The following is a 23484-nucleotide window of genomic DNA, read 5'->3' on the forward strand; positions in this document are numbered from 1 at the left end:
GGAGGATTGGTTGTCCTTCAGTCCGAACATGCAGAGCAGCAAGGAGGCTGGCAGGCAGGGGCTGAGGCTGGGCCAGCGAGCCCAGGGAGCGCACAGTCTATAGAGCCGCACAAGGACAGCCCAGCCACAGGGCCTACCACCAGCGATGTGCTTCAGTCTGGTAAGTGTCCTCCTGGCTTCCCATTCTTTCATATCTGGTGTTTGAACAAGTATAAAGGCAATTCTTCTTCATTTATTATTGTGATTATTATTATTATTATTACTATTAAGGGTCTTTCAAAATATATGTCAAAGTAAGGATATTTAACATTAAACATTAGAGACTGACCTGACATGTATATATTGATACAAATAAATAATTATCATCATTATTATTAATATTAAAATTATTATTATTACTGGTTTCATAAGTGGTATGTATGCAGATAATAGGACTTTGAGTATTTGTGAAATACCCTTTTTATTTACTAGGCATTTCTGTGAAATTCAGTGCTAATTGACCTAGCACCCAAGAGACCCACCAAAATTACATAATAGTTAAAAGGTCAATTAAATAATTAAACACAGCTCTGAAGAAAGTAACATTTAGTTAAAAAAACAGCTAGCAGAGTATTGTGCACAATAGTATATGATCTGATGTTTTGAAAACACTGAACATTTTATTTTATGCTCAAAATTTAAAAAACAAGGGCTCAGTCTGTTATGAATTGAAAATTCAGCCACACCCAGTCACATACTAATACTAAATTGAATTAATTTTCTCCAGTTTGTTATGTTATTCCCACAGTGCCCAGACACATCTGCTGGTAGTAAATTGAATTCTAAACTTGCATCTTTTCCTTTTTAAGTGTGTAAGGTTAAAAAATGATGGCAGTATTTTGCTCAGCAATCCAACACTTAATTAATAGATTGTCCATTTTACAAGGATAATGCATTTCATAATGGAAGGTAATGGTAGCACACAAAAACTTACATAAATAAATCTTCATTGAGTATAGACCTGGTGCTTCACTGTAAATTAGATGTTTTAATGCCTCTTTTAATGTAGATTGAATTGAACTGGTGGGATATGGATTTAAAGTCGATGGACATTTCTCTTTTTGACCAAATACATAAATGACACAAGATATATAAAGTACACACCTGGTATGTGAGCATAAATCATGCCATTTCCCATGCTTTGTGAGGGAGTTTAGAGGGAGGGGGGTCATTTACAGGACTTGCAAAACCACAGTTAGCCAGGCACGTGAACGGTCAATAGCTCATTTCCTGTCAGGAAGATTAAACTGCTCTCTCTGCAGACATGATGTCAGCCAACACGAGCAGCACTATCACTGCATAGTGAGCAATCTGGCCTAGGCTATCACAGTGCACAGCAGCAACACAACAGCAGTCTGACTGCAGCACACTGACAGCGCGGACCCGCATACAGAAGTTTGAATGCAATTCATTTAATTCTTGTAACCTGAAGTCTTGTAAAGATTTGTTTAGTAACTGATAATGACTTTGACCAGCCTTTTTCATATACTGTTTGCTGGAGAGTGTAAATGACTATAAAAATATAAATTAAAAAAGGCTAAAATAATAAAAAGACAAGGATCTCCTCTAATGTTATTCTCTCTAGACTGAAATATAAGAAGAAGTGAACACATTTGAATTAAAATCATGTCAGATCAATGGAGTCGGAAACATGTCATAGGTGCCATTGTAGCCTTTTTCTTTTAAACTGCCTAACACGATTTTTTGAATGTGTTGATTGTTATAATCTACAGGCTGCAGAGAGTGGGCCTTTTGCTTTTGGTTCATGTTCACTCATACTTTCAGGCAAAGAGAGACAATATGCACTTAAATGCAGGGGCAAAATAACAAAGCAAAAAAGCACCAGAGTGGCTTTGTATTTCCTTTGGCAGGGTGCATTCCACAAGGCTGGTGCAATGCAGCCAACGGAGGGTCAACCCCACGGACAGCCCTCTCAGGGGAGGGATGAACACACCCTCGCCATTGAGCACTGCCTTTGTTATTGCTACATTAGCGCCGAGGTCTGGAGCTGGACAATAAGGGTGCTGACAGGGCACGGCAGGAAATGTACTCTGCTTACACAGTGCCTCCATTCTCTGTCTTAGAGGAATGCTGCTGACCACAGTGGGCCCAGAACAGAGGCCAGTGTACAGAGGACAAATACTGCGTCAGGACGCATCTCTCTCTGATTCTGTCTCTGACCCCCCTTTGACCATCCATCCTCTCTTCATTAATCTTTGTCGACCCTGTTCATTATCTGTCCCCCAAGCATGGTAGCAGGTGGCTATTTTATTATAGTAATTATTATTATAAATAACTATTATTAGCCTTAAGTTATTTTGAACATTGTATATTCTTTGCAGTATGTTCTATTTTGGTAAATGAATGTACAAAAGCATCCTTATAAATATGAAGTTGAATGATGTGCTTGTGTTTCTATGTATGTGTAGATGCCAGAAGCATGACACAGCAACAGATGGCGTCATCCCGATGCAGCCTGCGTAAGTGGATCAATATAATTAATTTCTTAACCCTCTGTGTGTATAGGTAGGTCTTTATAAACATGGCTGTGACTAATACAGTTTCAGGATACAGCAGATCTGTATTTGTAAATAGAAAAAACAAATGCCAGTCTTCAGTGTGACCGCCGCTCCTCTCCAGGTATCCAGGGGGATGATAACTTGCAGTCCATGCTGGTGGGGACGGTGATGAGGAAGATTAAGTCTCGCACCTGGAAGAAGCAGCGCTACTTCAAACTGCAAGAGGACTGCATGACCATCTGGTACAAGTCAAAGAAGACCGGGAACAACCACTCCACCTGTGAGTGCCGACTGCTGATGAGCCCTCCTACATATCGGGGTTCCCATGGCTGTACGGTGTAGTTCCAGCTCGTTTAATGTGACACACTCCAGTGATTCATTGTTTTTTAATAGGCAATAAGATTAGCCGGGTAGCTAGGCTGAATGCCTCCAGACTTCTATTTGATTTATATTCTGTATAAGTCAACACGCTGTCTTTAGCTGCTCTCGCCGTCTCTCCCCCAGTCTCTGTGAGTGACGTGGAAGCTGTGCGGGAGGGCCACGAGTCCGAGGTCCTGCAGAGCATTGCAGACGAGTTCCCCCCTGACCGCTGCTTCACCCTGGTGTTTCGCGGGCGCCGTGGCAACCTGGACCTGGTGGCTGATTCGGCAGAAGAGGCCCAGTCCTGGATCAAAGGCATGCGGAAACTGATAGAGAACCTGGAGAACATGGGCCAAAGGGAGAAACTGGACCAGTATCCTTTACAATCTAATACACTAAAGGGATAGTCTACAACACACACGTGAGATGACAAAAGACCTGTTTGTATCTACATGGGAATACCATAAATCTATGGAAGGCCTGTACAGTAATAGTCTTCATGACAGTCAGAAAAGGTGGATGAAGAGCTGTCATTTTAAAGGTGGAATTAAATCAGGTAATCCCGACTGCTTGGGGCTGACAGCAATGTTGCATGTTTTTTCCTTAAGCTGCTTCCCAGGTGGATCTGCGACTGGTTCCAGAAGGCAGATAAAAACAGAGATGGCTGTATGAACTTTAAGGAGGTGCGGGACCTGCTGAAGATGATGAATGTGGACATGAATGAGCACCACGCACTTCGCCTATTTAAGGTAGGACAATGAAGCCTTTTTAGATGTTTAACCCTCAAGGGATTACAAATCAAGACAGGTCAGAGTGGCAACAGTAAACATGCTTTCTTTCCTTAGAACAAAACTCCTTGTGCCACATTCATGAAACTTTAGCATCATGTTCCCAACCTCTTATTAAAAGATAAACACCTAATGGTAAAAAATAGACAGAAACATTGAATCTGCTCTTGTAAACTCCTTGATACGCACAATGACAGATTTATGTGACACTCCCCCACTTCTTAGTTTTTATCCTCTGTAGGAAATATGAAAAAACCCAGGAAGTTCAGTTTGATGTGAGAAACAAAAGCGATTATTTCCTGTTGAATTTTGTTCAGTCACATTGTAGATGAAGAAAATCCATGGACTGGTCCATTAAGTCCCTCTTGTCTCCCTCTGTTTGCACTCTGTCTGCTGTCCTTAGATGGCTGACAAGTCCCAGTCGGGCACACTGGAGGACGACGAGTTTGTGTTGTTCTACAAGATGCTGACGCAGAGGGCAGACGTGCTGCAGGTGTTCCAGGAGTACTCGACCGATGGGCAGAAGCTGAGCCTGTGTGACCTGGAGGAGTTCCTGCGGGAGGAGCAGCTCGAGGGAGATCACAGCCGGCGTCAAGCTATGGAGCTCATCCAGCACTATGAGCCCTCGGACACTGGTACCAACTGCAGCACTGTTTTAATCACTGTGAATCACTCATCTGTCTGGTTAGGGTATGGATTACTGTAAAATCACCAGGATCCAAGCTCACAAATACCTTAGCACTGTCTACAAATGGTAATGCTACACAATAATAATAGAACATTGAACAGAACATTGAACTCTTTTGTTCTACATGAATTGAGAAATACAAATGAGCTGGTTGGGTGGAACTGTTTTAAATTTAGAGCTAAAGAGGCGGTGCTTTTTGTCGTATACAGCCAAGATGCTCCATGCCATGTCCATCGATGGGTTACTCATGTACCTGTGCTCTCCTGAGGGCTCCATCTTCAACCCCCAGTACGAAGGGATCTACCAGGACATGAGCCAACCCCTTTGCCACTACTTTATCTCCTCCTCCCACAACACATACCTGATAGAGGACCAGCTCCGAGGGCACAGCAGTGTTGAGGGCTACATCCGGTAGGAAGTATTGCTAATAGTGGTGCTTCACACTGTCAAGCTAGGGAGTGATAGCTCAACAATTTAGTACATCATTGTTATTTCCCATGACTAGGTGCTTCTTTGTAATGTCTCTGTCAGCTGCAGCAGTGTGACGTGCCATTCTCTCCCCCGCCCTTCTCCCCAGCGCCTTGAAGAGGGGTTGCCGCTGTGTGGAGGTGGACTGTTGGGATGGCCCAAATGGAGAGCCCATCGTGTACCATGGACACACCCTCACCTCCAAAATCTTCTTCAAGGATGTCATCCTCGCTCTTAGCAACTATGCCTTCAAGGTGAGTTCAAATATGGTCCAGATGCATGAAACAGCTCCACAGTTTTAAATGTGTTTCCAGGATAAGACGTGTCCCGAAATGTACTGCTGTGAACGTTTGTGTAGGCCGTACTAAATCTCAATTGATATCTGGTGACTTGAACTTTTTTCAAATTGTCTAGTCTTTCTCACTGAAAAACAAAAACATAACAATGCACAGCCTCTATGCACACAGGAATCTCACGTGTGTGTTGTGGTGCTTCGCCGAGTGTGTGTCACTGTCTGCAATGCGATATTGCCCCCAGACCCCGCATGGCTGTCTGCCTGAATGGAACCCACTGGTGGATGGACGGTGTTGTCTTTCTCCCGTGATAATACTTCGCCTTTAATTATTAATACCCCTCCCCTCCCCCTCCAGGTATCGGAGTACCCGGTCATCCTGTCCATTGAAAACCACTGCAATGTTGAGCAACAGAGAGTCATGGCCCAACACCTCAATGAAATTCTGGGTGACAAGCTGCTGAAAACCATCCTGGATGGCACCATTCCCAATAGGCTACCTTCTCCTGAGGTAAGGAAAGGACACCTTTGTAAAATAATCTCTGCCACTTTTCGGCACTCAAAACCCATGTTAGGGCATCACAATAGCTTTTTAGACAATTCATTCAGTTTTAATGACATACAACAAGAAAGTCATATCTGTTGAGGTAAAAGTGAGAGTCACTAAATGTGTCGCTGTGTTGTTTCTTGAGAAGCCAACTATACTTTCAACTGCTGCTTCTTCGGTTTCATTGTGATCTCTCTTGGCATGGGTCATCATTTGCTGACTTAGATAAAGGTGTCAGCCAAATGAATACAGCCTACTACTACTATTACTATTACTACTACTTCTACTAATATTATTATTATAAATAACAATGTTAAAATAATAATTTGCAAGATGTCACTTTTTATGAACTGCCTCTTTAAACCTTGCACTCTGTCCTTTTCCTGCCTGTGTAGAAAGCCCTCAGTGCAGGAGCTATATGAGCTGTAGGTGACGCAAGCTCTTTGAATTATTAAAGAGAACATTATGCTGTGAATTCCACTCAACATCATGATCATAGCAGTTTTAGAGATGATGTTAACAGTCCACCCTCCGCAATGAGATTTTATGGGACGGATAATGTTTTCCTAATTCAGTCTCTTATTATAACAACTGTAACATTTGTTTTCCATCACAGATATCAATATACATAAATTTAAATGATAAATAAGAAAATAGTTTTGTCGCTGTAAGGTATTCACACAGTTTAATATCTGTAAATATATTCTCTTTATACAATTGTGATAATAACAATCTAAAAGATTGATTAAGGTTGAATCGGATTAACAATTTCAAGAGTTTAATAAAACTACTCTATTCTGACATAGATACAAGGCACATACGCCAGTACCTCTCTACAGAAAACAGGCGAGGACTGAAGCATTTACAGGGAATCAAAATTGATCCGTTGATCTGAGAACAGATTCTGGGACAACTGTAATCGATGCAGGAACAAAGTTCATTTGATAGCACGGCGGGACACATATATGTTGCGTAATCCTCTGGCCTCTGCACGTCAGGAGCTGAAGGGGAAGGTGCTACTGAAAGGGAAAAAGATGGGCAGCCTGGAGGAGAGCGTGAACGGGGTGGCCGAGGAGCACTTCACCGGGGAGGTGAGCGATGAGGACGAGGCCGCGGACATCGACGAGGACCACCTCCGCAATGACACGCTGCGCAGGAAAGGCAAGGTGAAGAGCTGATTCTGGACTATTATTTTTAATATTATTAAGTTATTTAGCACACTGATTTGAGTGTTCTGGAACAGGCGGCTATTGTTGTTTTTTATGTTTTCCATAGTGTCACGGACAACTACATCAGATCAAAGTTAATTTATTAAAGGGAGAGTACAACCTGTTTTTATTTAGAAAGGATTCACACCAGAACCCACATGATTTCTCCTTTTTATATACCATCCACTTACTTTAATGCCCACTTCTTGTAAAAGATGCTGACTTGAAATGCCAAGGGTGCACTCTATTTTTTTCACGATTTTAGCAAGAATCATGACGTCTGTCCTTAACTTACCTTTCGAAAATAAACTGCCCTCTTCCAGCTGCCCAAGAGAATAGTCCTGAGTTACAGACTGAGGCTGGGACCCATTCAGGGCCCAAATCACAGATATCGGCCTTGCTGACAATGGGAATTGAATTACGTAAAAGTTACACATGGCTCATAAAAGATACATGCGGCACATTGGGCCCAGACCTCAGGTGCCTGAGAGCAGTATCTCCTTCCAGCATGTGAAAAAAGAATGAGGTTAGGGAAAGCTAATCATACCAGGCTGTTCTTGCAGTTTTCCCATTGCAGTGCTATTGCACTGGGGGGTGGGGGGCCCCCTCAGTAAAGGACACTTAATCCCTTGGTGTTGGAACCATTGAGATTGCTATAAGGGATCGCCTTAATGGGGACAGACTGTGTAACTCCTTGTCTGATTATAATACATGTGTCCTCTGGGGGTGCTACTAAAGGACCAATGATTAATGGAAGAATTCCTGCTAAAAACATGTCCTACGATATCAATACATGCTGTTAACAATGTGCAACTCTATTATAATAATAATTTTTTTTTTAAATTTAAGTTGTTGGTATGTTGATTCATCAAGAACAAGGAGCTGGAGATTTGTGTTGTAAATATTAAAATAAATATGGAACAGAAAGCTTAAATGTACTTACACTGCCGGGCTGCTCACACCACCCACGTTAAAATCACACAGAGAGGATTCCTGTAGTCAGCTAATCAGTGTATGGCTGGCATGTGATTGACAGGTCTGCAGATGGCTGTCTGCCTACAGACAGCAGATAGGAGTCCCTGTCTGTTTTGGGCAGGTGGGGGATTAACTTTCACGAAAGGGCAGGTGTCTCCTGGAAGCCCTGTTAGCATTGTTAATTAGTCTGGAGACGTGCCCACGACTCAGAGCCCTCGCCAACACAAACCACCGGGTTTAACAGGCTGCCCTGATCCCAGCTATCTCAGTGGGATCAACATTGGAATGACAAGTTATCTTTGACTTTAATGAAGCACAACACAGACCTTTTAAGATATAGTCTTAAAGGATCAAATCGGAATTAGTATACCCCTTGTGGAAAAATGTCTCTAATGTCTTTCTCCCGTATTGCATGTTCTGTTTATGACCTAGTTTATGATACAAGTGAGTCCTATGGTGTTCGGCTTCCTGTTTTGTGAATTCTCTCATTTTACACTCCTCTGCTGCAGAAATCTAAGCAGCGACTGTCCAAAGAGCTCTCCGACTGCGTGGTGTACTGCAAGAGTGTGCACTTCAGCAGCTTCAAACACTCCCGGGCGCACTCCAAGTTCTACGAGATTTCCTCCTTCACTGAGTCAAAGGCACGCAAGCACATACGGGATGCAGGTGAGCCGGGAGCCAAAACATGCCACTAATGATACTTCCACTTCCCAATCAAATCAAATGAAATCGAAAAGAGTTGAATGCTCCTCTAATCTGAAACATCAATGATGGTGTGTGTTTGCTTCCCCCAGGAGTGGACTTTGTGCAGCACAATTCTAGGCAGCTGACACGGGTTTACCCCAGTGGCCTGAGGACAGACTCCTCCAACTTTAATCCACAGGAGATGTGGAATGTGGGTTGCCAAATAGGTAAGGGCGGGTGAATTCACAGTCAAAGGCATGTCTTCACGTGCTGTAAAAGCAGATTTGGAACTGCACAGCACAATACAAAGGCAAAATCAATCAGCAATAGAATGATTACAATGGTAAAATGAACCTGCACAAGTACTGGAAATACAGACGTTCAAATTGTTAGTCGGGTCACTGCATTTATACTGTATGTCTTGATTTAGAGCTAAAAAGACAAATGGAGACAGTGTTTAATGGATCAGATTATGTGGCGTTTCAGGGTTTATTTCCATTTTGCAGATTTAGGGAGTGGTGTCGGTGGGGAGAGCTGGCCTCCTGTGTGGTCTCATTCTGCCGTGTACCTCTGTTATTCCAGTTGCACTGAACTTCCAGACAGCTGGGGTGGAAATGGACCTCAACGATGGACTATTCAGCCAGAATGGCCGCTGTGGCTATATACTGAAGCCCACGTTCATGAGAAGCAGTGAGGAGAGGTTTGATCCAGAGAACCCTCATGACAGAGATGGCTACAGACCCCTAAGACTTTCTATACAGGTACAAAGGTGACAACATGCGACAAGTACCAGTTATCCAAGGAATCTCACCCATGTTTGCTGACTGTTTTGTCTGTGTATGTGCGTTCTTGTCAGGTGATCAGTGGACAACAACTCCCAAAGGTGAATATGAAAGAGGGCTCCATCGTTGACCCACTGGTGAGAGTGGAGATCCATGGTGCGCCACTGGATCAGGCCAAACAGGAGACCAAGTATATTGACAACAATGGTGAGGGCCCATCAATCAGACTATAGGTATTATAGAAAAAATAATTCCACCATAAGTCATGCACATACTTGATAATAATAATACAAATAATAATAATAAACCCTGAAGGATTATTTCTGTATGTGGTTTATCTTTCACAGTATATTCTCATTCACAATTGGCTCATATCAAAACCAATCTATTGTTATATATAGAGAGAGATTTAGTTTCCCCCATGTAAAACTGTAAGTGGTATATAACCACAACAATAGGGCAGAGGTATTTTCTTTGTATTTTTTAGGAACTCTAGGGTATTTATCAGCATTGTACAACCTGTTATCCTGTGCAGGGTTTAACCCGGTGTGGAACGAGACCCTACAGTTCAGGGTGCATGTTCCTGAGTTGGCTCTGGTGCGCTTTGTCGTGGAGGATTACGACAAGACGTCTAAGAATGACTTTGTAGGCCAGTATACCTTACCATTCATGTGTATACAGCAAGGTAAGTAAAATCCTCTCCATCCCGCTGGTGACTTCACGCTTTTCTTGTTTTAAACAGCTTGAAATGACCCACTAAAATATATTAATCTTGGTTGAAGAACAAATAATCAAACTAAATGTGCACCAGTTTACATGAGGAACAAAATGGCTTAAGGTGGTCAAGACCCATAACTTCACACATATCTGTTTTTAAAATCTATTCTTTTACAAGTACGGATGCACTATTTTGTGAGAAGTATGTGAAAATCGGTATGTTAGACATTAACTAATTGCAAATCCACTCTTTCTTTTTGCATTTGTAGGTTACCGCCACATCCATCTCTTGTCTAAGGATGGAACCAGCATTCCTCCCTCCTCCCTCTTCGTGCACATCAGGATTACTGACATCGCATGACACCTTTGCAAAATACAGTTACGGCACGGAGACCGCAAGACCATGGCTTCCGTATTCCTGAACACAACTTATGTGTGCATATATTGCTACACAGCTACACCGTGGCATTGTAAGAGGAAAAATATACCTGGATCCTCCACCTCCCCACCTTAAGGCATTTTCTTAAAGTCTGTTGGTCTGAAATGGGGCTCCCGAGATCTGGATTTACCGAAGAAAGAAAACTGAAAGAATTCCTTAAGCTGTGGGAGGATACATTGGGGGAAAAGATGATATAGATGAAACCAACTCCCTCTGAAGTGGATCTCGCATGCTGAATGGGAAACTGCATATAAAATCATCCACGAGTTTGAAACCTCAATTCACTTGCATTTAGGGTGCAATACTCTTACTTTGCTTCTAAAATATATATAAAAAACAACGGGCGTTGGAAAATTATAGGAAACCAATGGTATGTAAACAGTTACGGTCACTGCTCCTGTGTTGGGAGTGCAAGGTTGTCTTCACAGCAGGCATGTTGCAAAAAGGACTAACATCAAATGCACTGCTGTGTTCTTGCACAAGACCTGAGCACTGCCTTGCAAGAAAATATTGAAATTAATTGTATATTTCTGACAGTATACGAAAGTAGATAGTCAAGTTCAGTTCTTTCTAAGCTACAGGGTATTTTTACTGAATATGATCATAGATTTAGGAAAGCTAAAGAAGCATTACCTAGTGTGCCACACTGAAGGAAACGATATCTGTAAAAGCCAGGACTGAAATCAATATCCACACCAATTCATCTGCCATAAAATACTTTTTGAGTTAATATACCACTTCATCAGTGCAATACTTTCAGGGAGTTTGTCATTTGAGGCAGGTTTATATGGCATGTTTTCTAACTATAAGCTGGAAGAAACAATCTGAACAATTATTGGACACTGCAATATCACCTCATAAAATCACAGATAAATCTATAAGAATGGAGTCATGGACACCATTGACCCACCAGTAAGGTTATGTTGCAATATAGTATTCAAATTAAATATTAAATCTATAATCCTAAACTTGCTGTTATTTCAGTTTGGATAGGTTCAGCATGACATTACACACAGCCTTACACATATATATGCATGTTACACTCCGTTTCATATAGCAACAATATGCCTTTCATGTATAAATCAAGTATAGCTGAATTAAGTTATTATTGCAGTCCAATGTCCTTTATATAATATTCTAACCTGTATGAGCTTAAACATACATTCTTACTGCATTGTTTTGTAACAAAATGTACAGATTTGCTGCTGGAGTTATTCGTATTATATTTTTTATATTTTTATTTTGCTCTTATAAGATATTTATTGCTCATGATATGTTAATAAAGGCAACCAACCTATTTGACGCTATTATTACTGTTTTACACATTTTATTTACATAGGCTATATATGTACAGTACTGTGCAAATGTTTTAGGTGTGGAAAAATGCTGTAAAGTAAGATTTCAAAAATAGATGTTAATAGATTATACTTATCAATAAACAAAATGCAAAGTGAGTGAACAGAAGAAAAATCTACATCAAATCAATATTTAGTGTGACCACCCCTTGCCTTCAAAACAGCATAAATTCCTCTAGGTACACTTGCACACAGTTTTTGAAGGAACTCGGCAGGTAGGTTGGCCCAAACATCTTGGAGAACTAAACACAGTTCTTCTGTGGGTTTAGGCAGCCTCAGTTGCGTCTCTCTCTTCATGTAATCCCAGACAGACTGGATGATGTTGAGATCAGGGCTCTGTGGGGGACATACCATCACTTCCAGGACTTCTTGTTCTTCTTTATGCTGCAGATAGTTCTTAATGACTTTCTCTGTATGTTTGGGGTCGTTGTCATGCTGCAGAATAAATTTGGGGCCAATCAGATGCCTCCCTGATGGTACTGCATGATGGATAAGTATCTGCCTGTACTTCTCAGCATTGAGGAGACCATTAATTCTGACCAAATCCCCAACTCCATTTGCAGAAATGCAGCCCCAAACTTGCAAGGAACCTCCGCCATGCTTCACTGTTGCCTGCAGACACTCATTCGTGCACCGCTCTCCAGCCCTTCGGCAAACAAACTGCCTTCTGCTACAGACAAATATTTCAAATTTGAAATCAGTCCAGAGCACCTGCTGCCATTTTTCTGCACCTCAGTTCCTGTGTTTTCGTGCATAGTTGAGTCGCTTGGCATTGTTGCCACATCGGACCAGACTTCTCCGGACAGCAGATAGGTGTACCAGGTGTACCATTGTTTTCTGCCAATTCTGAGCTGATGGCACTGCTGGACATCTTCCGATTGCGAAGGGAAGTAAGCATGATGTGTCTTTCATCTGCAGTAAGTTTCCTTGGCCGAACACTGCGCCTACGGTCCTCAACGTTGCCCGTTTCTTTGTGCTTCTTCAAAAGAGCTTGGACAGCACATCTGGAAACCACTGTCTGCCTTGAAATGTCTGCCTGGGAGAGACCTTGCTGATGCAGTATAACTACCTTGTGTCTTGTTGCTGTGCTCAGTCTTGCCATGGTGTTTGACTTTTGACAGTAAACTGTCTTCAGCAACCTCACCTTGTTAGCTGAGTTTGGCTGTTCCTCACCCAGTTTTATTCCTCCTACACAACTATTTCTGTTTCAGTTAATGATTGCGTTTCAACCTACATATTTAATTGATGATCATTAGCACCTGTTTGGTATAATTGTTTAATCATACACCTAACTATATGCCTACAAAATCCCTGACTTTGTGCAAGTGTACATAGAAGAATTGATGCTGCTTTGAAGGCAAAAGGTGGTCACACCAAATATGGATTTGATTAGGTTTATCTTCTGTTCACTCACTCTGCATTTAGTTAATTGATAAATATAATCTATTAACATGTCTATTTTTGAAAGCATTCTTACTTTACAGCATTTTTTCACACCTGCCTAAAACTTTTGCACAGTACTGTATGTACACCATGCTCATCTGCAAAAACAAAAAAAATGTCAGGGGGACTTTAACAGGGAGCTCTAAGCAGAATTCAACAGAAATGGAATAAAACTGATGGAAACATGACTAGGCAGTTTCAACGACATAAATTTAATGCAGTGGTTGGATCTCACTAGCTGGGAGGCTGTGATTTTCTGTTTCAAGGAAGTTATGCACCTCAAAGATTTGTCTTTATGATGAAAAAACATTTATCTTTACAAAAATCTAAAATATACACAAGGAAACCTATTAGGAGTGAGTTACCAAGTCTAGTGTAGTTAGCCTTTTGTAATTCCATCTGTTTTTTTCAAGGACAGACTGAATTTATAGATGAAGCTTGTGAGGTAAAATGCACAGGAGACTCTGTGAATAGAGTACATTGATTTGCTGTAACAAAATATTCTTCTCTTATTTTTTAATTGACAATGCACTGTCAGGTTACATATTTTTGTACATGGTATTTTGTAGAGCCTTAAGTTTCTTTTTAAATACATAATATACAGTTAATTACACATCTTAATTAGAAAGGCAGTGAAGTGGTCAGCAGAAATGTAGCATTCTTGTAGCAATTAACACTGTTTTTGGAAGGTCTGAATTCAAGCATACAGCACATGGTTATAAGGTTAGACAAATGATTTCACATCATTCTCTTGCTTAAATGCCCCCATGTTCTTTTGCTGGCTAGAAAGTGTTTAAGATCAGCATATAAGAGTCTATCTAAGTATCAGGCACACTATCCTGGTGGCATTTACAGTAACTTTCAGCCATATATAGTGAAATCTAGCATACTTTTTTGTTGTAATCTTAAAGTCTAAAGTATTCCACATTATTACAGTAATGATTAATGTAACATACATTTAATAGGAGCTGAAGAGGAGTCTGCTATCCCAGAAAAATTGGAAAAATGAATGTGGTTTGAACAAAATAAAAATCCAGAGAAAAAAAATACAGGGTAGATCAGATGTAAAAGGATTGACTCATAATGCACTTCTGTTCCAAGATAAACCGATGCAAGAGCTCATGATGCTCTAGGAGAAAATATAATTTAATGAATTTGAGAGAATAAAATCAATGTATCTGGGCTGCTGCTGTGCCCCCACCCCCTTCGTTTCACAAATCCTCGATCAGACAACTTACAGTAAGAAAAGGCCTGTATAGTCCCGTTTTCTTTCTCTGAAACCCATGAAGGTTGAAAAAGAAATAACCAATCTTGATTTACTGCAAGAAATACAGTGGAGTCCTTATCAAGCAAGTCTGGTAACAGCCCCTATCTACCTGCGTCTCCCTGCTCCTGCTCCCCAGTTTCCTGCTGCAGCTCCTCTGCCTCCTGAACCAGATCCCCTCCTCCAGGCCCCTCCTCCAGCACCTCGAGCCGGGCTTGCTGCAGAGAGACCGCATGGGGCCCGGGGTCCTTGCCTATGCTCTGCTCCAGGGGCTGCTCGGGGTGGTGGCGTTGGAGATGCTTCACCACCTGGAACTTCTGCTTGGCGCGGTACGAACAGTGCAGGCAATGGAAGGGGTGCTGCTTGGTGTGGGTGAGGTAATGGTGCCGCAGCCCGGCGGGCCAGCGGAAGGCGCGCCGGCACAAGCGGCACACATAGGGCCGCTCCTCGCTGTGCTTCTTCTGGTGCGTCTTGAGCAGGAAGCGGGTCTTGAAGCCCTTGCCGCACTTCTCACAGATGAAGGAGCGCACTTCACGGTGGCGCGTCTCCCGGTGGATGCGCAGGGCGTCGGCGCGGTTCGTGCAGTAGTCGCACTCCTCACACTTGTATGGTTTGTCACCTGCAGGGCCGCCACACGAGCACAGGAGAGCGGGGGAAGAAGAGACACAGTTACATCCGTGGCATTTGCACACAGTGGAAGACTGATCAGAGAGAGGTGTGATTGGAACGCACTCTTGAGTTCTCAGGGAACAACGTTGGAGAGTTATGATGCTCACGGGTGGGTGTGGCTCTTTCTATAATCATACCTTTATCTCTCAATACCTCTGCATCTGAACAGATAATGGAATACTTTTCACAATTACTAAATAAAAAAATAACAGAAACTCATACCTGTATGCTTTGTCATGTGATATTTCAGCTGGTTCACCCACTTGCATTTGTAGCCACACTCTGGACAAAGATACTTGCGCTCCTCCTGGTGAGTTCTCATGTGATACTGAAATAGAAACAACCGAACAGCTTTCACAAACAATTCATTTCTTTTCATTTTTTCATGCAGGTAAGGAAAACGCTTAAATCAGGCCATAAATCCTAACGAAGAGGAAAATCTTGAAGTTGCATATTAAGCAATACACATTTTGCACTCCACAAAAATATAAAAAAACCAGGACAAGCTTGATAAAAAAAGAAAAATGTGGTTCTTATGATTATTTGAATGGCTTAAAAAAGTCATTTATTTTTTCTTTGAGACACTCTTGTATACAATGGAATATAAGCCATTGCTTTGGTGTCTATTGCAATTGCTACCTCTATATCAGTGTATCTACAATTAAGGCCTTTTTTTAAGTTTTAAGTGAAAACAAGTGGCTTACCTTCAAGCGTGAGGGGTCGGCGCAGGCGTAGCTGCACTGCTCACAGTGGTATGGTTTCTCTCCAGTGTGGATGCGGATGTGCCAGGTAATTTTCTGCCGATTCCGGGTGGAGTATTGGCAGTCGGTACACTTATAGAGGCGGGTGCCACCATGAGAACGGACGTGCTGTTCAAAGACCAGCTGATGGCGGCATGAGAACCCACAGGCAGCACACTTCAGGGGTTTCTCTTCAGGGGCACCGTCCTCATGCTCATCCAAGAGGTGCTGGGCCAGAGGTTGGCGCTCACGAGCAGCAAATGGGCAAAGTGGACATCGCTGTGTGAAATGGGTCTTGCGATGGTCATCAAGGCTTTCTCGGCTCTGGAAGACCACCTGGCAGGTGGGGCACTCCAGCTGGGGATGCTTGCGAAGCAGGTGGCCCTTGAGGGTAGCCTGGCTGTGGCACGTGAAGTTGCACTGAGGGCAAGCTAGGCTGGTGGGGTCTTGGTGCTGCCGGTGACAGTGCTGCTTGAGCGCGGTCTCCGAGCTGAACAGGGCCTTGCAGTGCGTGCAGGCGTGACTAAGCTCCCCTGTGTGGCAGCTCAGGTTGTGTCGGTTCACATCATTTAGGCTGTAGCCGCTGTAGTCGCAGAACGAGCAGAAGTGGGTGGGCCGCTTATCATGGACACGCTGTCGATGCAGCCGGAGCTTGGACCTGGTGCCGAAGGTCTGACTACAGAGTTCACAGGAGAGCCGGCCCACTCCCGTGTGCAGAGATTCGTGAGCTTCCAGACGGTAGCGGCGCGTGGTGCTGAATTCACAGAATCGGCAGCTATGCGGCTTCACACCCTTGTGTTTGAGGGCCACATGCTGATTCAGGCACCGACTCTGCTTGCATGTGAAGGAGCACAGCTCACACTGAAGCCGAGGCCTCTTACCCTCTACAGCAGCTGAAAGGCTTTTTTTACCATGAATGACTCCATGGCGGTTGAGGGCTTCTTTAGATTTGGCCACAAATGAGCAAAGTTGGCACTGGATCTCATTTGGCTTCAAGCAGCCCCGCTTACAGTGGCTGTCCAGTGCTCTTTTCTGATGGCAAACGAAAGGACAGGTAGGGCAAGAGAAACGATGGCCAGTCTTTGATTTCTTAATATTCTCCATAGTCTCTACCTCCTCCTCCTCTTCTCCCTCAAAATCTTTGTCATTGGCATCCTCTACTTCCACCTCTTTAACACGCTTAAGTGTCTTTTGCCGCTTTGGTCTACACAAAGTTCTTTTTTTAGACTTGCGGTTTGAGCACATGGTGCAGTGGCGATCAATAGTTGAGAGCCTGCAACAGGTGAAACCACAGCTTTTGCACTTGAATTTTCCACCCACTTGCTCATAACTTTCTGACACTTCTGTATCATTAGAGGAGGTTAAAGAAGGGAGTACAGAATCGGTTTCCATCGCAATACTCAAAGGAATATTTTCTCCCTCCTTAGAGAGTGATTGAGCACTATCTTCAGTACTAAGTCTTTCCTCCACAGTCCTGTCAACATGGCCTGAAATGATAGCCATGTGGGCTTCAGAAGAGCAACTGGGTTCTTTCTCTGAACTGTTTAGCTTAGACTGCATGTCATTTGACTGGCTGGCTTTCTCACTGCTAGGAGGACTACAGGGAGCTGAAAGACCACTTTCTGACTGATTCATCCCAGATGTTTTTACTCTTAAATGTTCAACTTCATGACTTTCTGCAGGTTCTCCCGATTTCTCAGCTACTACTGGTCCTGCGTTGGTTTTCCGGAGAAACCTATTCCTCTTTAGGATGGCAGGGCACTTCCTGAGCCTATGTGTATCAAGACCACGCTGTTGCTTGAAAACCACACCGCAATCCCCACACAGGAGCACAGCTTTCCTTGCTCGGCAGGATGACCGGCAGTGCTGGCTCAAGGACGTTTGCTTGCGTGTCACATAAGAGCACTGATCACACCGGAATACGATTGCTTTAGTCTGAACAACCAGCATCTGAACTCTCCCTTCTAAGACTAAGGCTTCAGCCTGGTCCTTGTCCTGCTTTCTCAGGGCCTTTAACACAGACTCAGAATGAGTGAGTTCTAACTTATCTGGGCCTCTGGACTGTGAGGACAACCCAGCTTCCTCCCTTTCATCTGAAATTGTGCACTTCAAAATCTCTTGGTTGGCAACATCCATTGCATGTGTCCTGCCTTGCTCAAGGGTGTCCAAGCCTTCTCTAACTCCTCCAATTTCTTTTGGAGGCACCTCACTCTCTTCAGGGTCACTTTGTTCTTCACAATCTGCCATCACCATATCCTCTTCTTCTGCTTCCCTCAACCGATTGACAAGAGGTGCCCCAATGCCTTGATTAGACAGCAGTTTGGGATCAGTAAGAGGTCCCTCTAAAGTACCATTTCCAACATGTTCAGTCTCACTAGGTAAACACATATCACTAGAGCTTATATTTGATATATGAGTCAACACCAATGTACAGCATTCTTCTTGATCCACACTTGTTTTCTGGCTTTCAGAGATCTCTACAATGGACATTTCCTGAGTAACAGCACCAGTCTGGCTGCCATTACAACTGACATGGTTTTCAGAGATGCATCCTTCTATGCACAGTTGTCCTGTTCCCGTTTTACTTGGAGTTCCTTGGCTGCATTTATCTAGGGCCTCCGAGGTACTTTCATTAGTGTTTGCAAAGACACAGCTGCCTTCCAGTATGTCCTCTGTATTAGCAACTGCAGCATCCACCACTGATACGTGGGAATCTAATTGAATACTACCAGGTCCATCTGGAGTCACATGACCCTCAGCAGTGCTATTAACTTTATCGGGGAGGACAGCTTGGTTTTCACAGCAGCCCTGTGGTAAGTCTGATACAGTAATCTCTCTTTCCCGTTTAGCATAGTTCTCCAGCCACTCTTTGTCCCCTGGCACATAACCATGGACCTTCCTCTTGTGCAAAAACAGGCTGGTGCTGCTGAAAGTGCAGTAAGAGCACAGAGCACAGCGGAACTCGCGGTGTCGAGTGTGCTTGCAGTTCTCGTGGTTAAAAAGTGCCTGGCGGTAGTGTGTGTTGTAGCTGCAGTACTTGCACTGGAAGACAGGGAGCTGGTAGTCACCTCCTTGTGAGTGTTTGACACGCATGTGCTTGCGCAGCTCATACTTGCGCTTGCAGGCAAAAGCACACACTTCGCAGATCAGGGACTTTTCCTGGTGCCGGAGTTTATGACTGCTGAGCTGATCGGCACGATGGCAGCGGTACGAGCACTGGTTACACTGGTACCTTTGGAGCAGAAACAAGGGCAAATCATTAGGGACAAAATAGGAAATGGCGTGGTTGTTAAATCAGAGAGTTTGCCTCACAAACTGTAGTCTAAGCTAAACTAACCTGAGGTCCCCAGCATGTTTGCGCATGTGCACGTTCAGGTAGTGCTTCCACTTGGTGACGTAGCCACATTCTGAGCACATGTAGTTCTTATCATCAGAATGCGTCAGCATGTGTTTCGAAAGGTAGGTCTCATCCCGACACCGAAAATCGCACAGCTTACACTTGTGGGGCTTCTCACCTTGGCAAAAAGGACCCGGAAATACAGTATAAGAAAAGAAAATACAAATATCCACACAAATATGGCAACAGACAATACTAAAAATATTATTATAGCATACTATTCCTACCATGCATTAGAGGCCATTTAATGTCTATGTTTAATAAAATATTAACAATAAAGGATTGGATTTTAGTAACTAGTAAATTCAGACTAGTAAATGCACTTATTAAGCTGATTGAATAAAGAGGAAATAGATCTACTAGCCACACAGGTCAAGACAATATTAACAGTGTAACACAGAAACACAGTCAGACAGCCTTTAGATTCGGTCACTGCGCAGACTTACCAGTGTGCAGCAGCATGTGCCGCCCCAGCACCCGTTTGTGGGCGGTGACGAAGCTGCACTGGGGGCAGTGGTGGATCTTCTCGTTGGCGTGCAGCCGACTCACATGCTCGTCAAACTCCACAGGGTTGAAGGAGGTGAAAGGGCAGAAGTTGCAGTGCAACTGCTCGGTGCCCGGGTGGCCCTGGCGCTTGTGGCGTTGATAGGTGTTCTTGTTGGAGCAGGAGAAGTCACACTGTGGACAGTGGAAGGCCAGGTGTGTGCGGTGATGGGCCTCCATGTCCTCCTTGGTACCAAAGAAGGCACTGCAGGCATGGTGCCGGCACTCCACCGCCTTCACACCGTGACTGTCCTTGGCGTGTCTCTGGAACTCCTTCTTATCCATAGACTTGAAGGAGCAGCCCTCCTGGAAGCAGAGCAGGGGCTGCACATCGGACGTGGTGTGATGGGACTTCATGTGGGCTTTCAGGGCTTGGCTGAGCCGGAAGGTCTTCTTACAGGTGGGGCAAGGGTACACGTCTGAATAGAAGCTGTCCTCCAACTCCTCTCCATGGACGCTGGCCAGGTGCCGGCGCAGGGAGTTGCGCTCCACCGCACTGTACTCACACATCTGGCACTGGTGAAGTTTCTCACCGGCTTCCCGCAGCAGGTGGATGCGCAGCTTGCTCTTGCTGGTGAAGTAGTGCTGGCAGGTGGGGCACTGCAGGCTGGGGTCAGGGAAGTGCAGGTGGAGGTGTTCCAGTAAGTGTGTGCGTTTCTTGAAGCAGCGGCGGCATTCTGGGCAAATGTGGGTGCGATACAGGTGCTCCATTCCTTTGGCTATGTGCGCTAAGAAGTAAGAAGATGCCAGAAAGTAATTAACATCTATTTATCTATCATACTAATTATCAAATTTAATTATATATTCACTGTAACAATTATGGAAAGCTCAATAAAAAGATTAGGCTAAATTAACTTTGAAGTATACATTTTACATATTGGACAGCCCTCGATTCATACCAGATTAGGATGAATACCTTTGAGGTGAACATCTGCAGAATCAACGTTAGGGGCTACTTCCTCATCCTGCTCCTCCTCTTCCTCAATTGCTGCTTTATTTCTGCTTTGCTCTGCTCCTTCCTCCTCTTCCTCCTCATCTTGCGACTCTACTGTTTTCAAGCTAGGGATTCTGACTGCTGGTTGCCTTCGTCCGTTCTCTGGCACCGACAGACTACCTTCATCCTGCACCGCTTTGTTTGGCTCCACCTCAGACTCCTGCACTGGAAGAGCCTTTGAATCGTCGGGTTTCTCCTCTGAACAAAAAATAAATAAAAGCACAACTATGATCACAACAAGGAAGCCATGCTGCCAGAGGGGCATAGCACAGAATCTGTGAAAATGCAACTAGTGGAAACAGAGATTCGATAAACACAATTTCTCCTATTTTTCAGTTTCCAATGTGACATGTATAGAATTAAATATAGTGGATATGTACTAAACTTCATAATACTGGTAAAAACAAACAGCCTTTCTTGACCACAAAAAGCAGTACACAACTCAGGGTTTTCGGGAACGGAGATGTCTGGAGTAGAGTTCTCACCACGCTGAGCAGGACCGGAGCGCTGGTGTCCTCGACAGTGGTCACTCAGCTGCTTGGCGTTGGCTGTGACGAAGCTGCAGCACGTGCAGTGGAAGGGGAAATGGTTTCGCCGGTGCGCCTCCATCTCCCGCAGGCTGCAGAAGGCCAGGCGGCAGGAGCGGAAGGCGCAGGAGACCAGCTGCAGGGAATGGATGGAGCGCAGGTGCTTCTGGTACTGTTGTCGGTCCAGGGTGCTGAACCCACAGCCCGGCTCGGAGCAGGAGACAGGCCCACTGGGCTCATCCCGGTGTGTCCGGAAGTGTTGCTTGAGTGCACTGGGGAGGGGGAAAGCCTCTACACATAATGGGCACATGTAACATCCCGACTGGGTCTTTTCCACACAGGCCACCGCAGTCGAGGGCTCAGTCATGGGGGAACTGGGTGACAACAAGCAAGGATGAGAGGAGAACAGGTTGCTGTCGGGGAAATTCTGCCTGCATTTCTCACAGTGGTACAGTCCTTCTGTCTCCACTGAGACTTCTGTGATCTCTGTTGGGGAGAGATTACAGATTTAAGTATTACAAAAAAAAAGATTTACATCTCTAACCACTTTTTCCCCCTATGTCGTGTTACCTGTTGTATCACTGCCCACAATTTTCTCTAAGAGGTCGGAGTCCACGCTGCGGTCTATGGTAAGTGCAGAGCCACTGCCCGGCTCTGGACACGATGACTCTACAAGAGCTTCCTCTTGGGGACCTTGTTGTACAGCACTGCGTTTCTCCTCTTGCCCATCCAAAACCAAACTGCTCTGGCTGCTCTCCATCCTCCTGGATCTATGTTTAAGTTCCCCCCGTCTTCACTTCTAAGTCCATAAAATAAAATATGTAAATAAAAGACTATTTAAAAAAAAAAAAAATTAATTAATCATGACATATAGGACTAAATACACATACACAGTGTATGGCAAGATTTAAATTGACATTTCACATGACTCATTTGCTAATGTACTTTCATTTCTACTCCAAATGGGAAGGGTTAATCAATTACTGTATGGGCTGGTTTCACAGACACAAATTATCACTAGTCATGGACTACCCAATATTATTTTAGGTAGAGAAGACCCGTGCTAATCGAGATCGGTGAAATCAGTCCAATCAATATGTATCAAACCTTTTATTTACCTTGTATAAAATACATAGATTGATTGTGTTTTTAGGTTCATTTCCAGATATGTATAGTTTATCTTGATTTCCAACATTGTAAACAACAATGACGAGGGGAGGGGAGACCCCAAAAATCAATAACATTGCAATTCAAGAACAAATTTGACAGCCTCCCAAACGAGCCTTCACGCTTCTCAGTTCTGGAAAACAACCTATTGCATTAGGATGCTAAGCAATATTAAAATGCTTAGAAACACCTCTTTGTGTGTATTTTCAAAACACAGTTCATACCATGAATTACTGTAGACCCTGAATCGCCCAGTAACTTACTTGTTTAAAAGATGTACGGAAAATAAACAATGCATAGCTTAGCTGCATTAGCATTTTCTGTGAGAACATAAGACAGTGTCCAATCGAGAGGAGGCCATTCGCCCCATCGTGCTCGTTTGGTGTCCATTAATAACTAAGTGATCCAAGGATCCTATCCAGTCTATTTTTGAATGTCCCCAAATTGTCTTTCAGCCACATCGCTGGGGAGTTTGTCCCAGATTGTGAGTGTGCTCCCATGAGACTACGGTAGTGTTGTGAAATGCGTTTCCTGACTAAATCCTGGTAACACGTATCATATATTATTTTTCACACAAGGCTCTTACAACAAAAATATATCAATACAATGAATTCCGAGGTAATAAAAGGCATGAAAGTAGTCCGTACTCACATCACCGCTATGCGCCGCCATTTTTGTTTATTTATGTAGGATAGGTAGGGGAGGGGAGCACCAAAGTCACTGCTCCACTGAACCGCCCCAGCAGCTAAACATAACCATGTGTTCGTATGATGTAGCACTTTATTCTTTGCACGTGTATTATCAACTCACTGATCTCTGAAGCGTATAAAATACATGTTTGCATGTACAGCGAGCTACATACAGCCGGTTGTTCACCAT

General features: G+C 43.7%; 2 protein-coding genes across 3 annotated transcripts; one reads left to right on the forward strand and one right to left on the reverse strand.

The window, feature by feature from the left end:
* The first annotated feature begins 8 nt into the window (after window positions 1–8).
* LOC136711191 (1-phosphatidylinositol 4,5-bisphosphate phosphodiesterase delta-4) lies at window positions 9–11813 on the forward strand. Of its 2 annotated transcripts, none has more exons than XM_066687257.1 (16): window positions 9–160; window positions 2469–2519; window positions 2680–2889; window positions 3063–3291; window positions 3538–3667; window positions 4110–4341; window positions 4604–4805; window positions 4972–5116; window positions 5513–5665; window positions 6700–6867; window positions 8394–8550; window positions 8679–8795; window positions 9151–9329; window positions 9425–9557; window positions 9886–10035; window positions 10337–11813. In XM_066687257.1, exons 2-16 carry the CDS (start codon window positions 2480–2482, stop codon window positions 10426–10428), a joined length of 2337 nt encoding a protein of 778 aa, XP_066543354.1. In that variant the 5' UTR covers window positions 9–160; window positions 2469–2479; the 3' UTR covers window positions 10429–11813. The 2 variants fall into 2 exon arrangements, with proteins under 2 accessions (XP_066543354.1, XP_066543355.1); XM_066687258.1 differs by having other exon boundaries at window positions 2680–2838.
* A 1992-nt stretch (window positions 11814–13805) lies between these two features.
* znf142 (zinc finger protein 142) lies at window positions 13806–23481 on the reverse strand. Its single transcript, XM_066687254.1, has 9 exons — window positions 23257–23481; window positions 22009–22237; window positions 21397–21924; window positions 20834–21109; window positions 19821–20645; window positions 19315–19492; window positions 15942–19209; window positions 15460–15565; window positions 13806–15187 (listed from the first exon to the last, which is right to left on the reverse strand). The coding sequence occupies exons 2-9, from the start codon at window positions 22196–22198 to the stop codon at window positions 14673–14675; spliced, it is 5886 nt and encodes a 1961-aa protein (XP_066543351.1). The 5' UTR covers window positions 22199–22237; window positions 23257–23481; the 3' UTR covers window positions 13806–14672.
* Between the last annotated feature and the right edge of the window lie 3 nt (window positions 23482–23484).

Source organism: Amia ocellicauda, chromosome 16 (assembly GCF_036373705.1).
Source record: "Amia ocellicauda isolate fAmiCal2 chromosome 16, fAmiCal2.hap1, whole genome shotgun sequence".
NCBI classification, from domain to species: domain Eukaryota; kingdom Metazoa; phylum Chordata; class Actinopteri; order Amiiformes; family Amiidae; genus Amia; species Amia ocellicauda.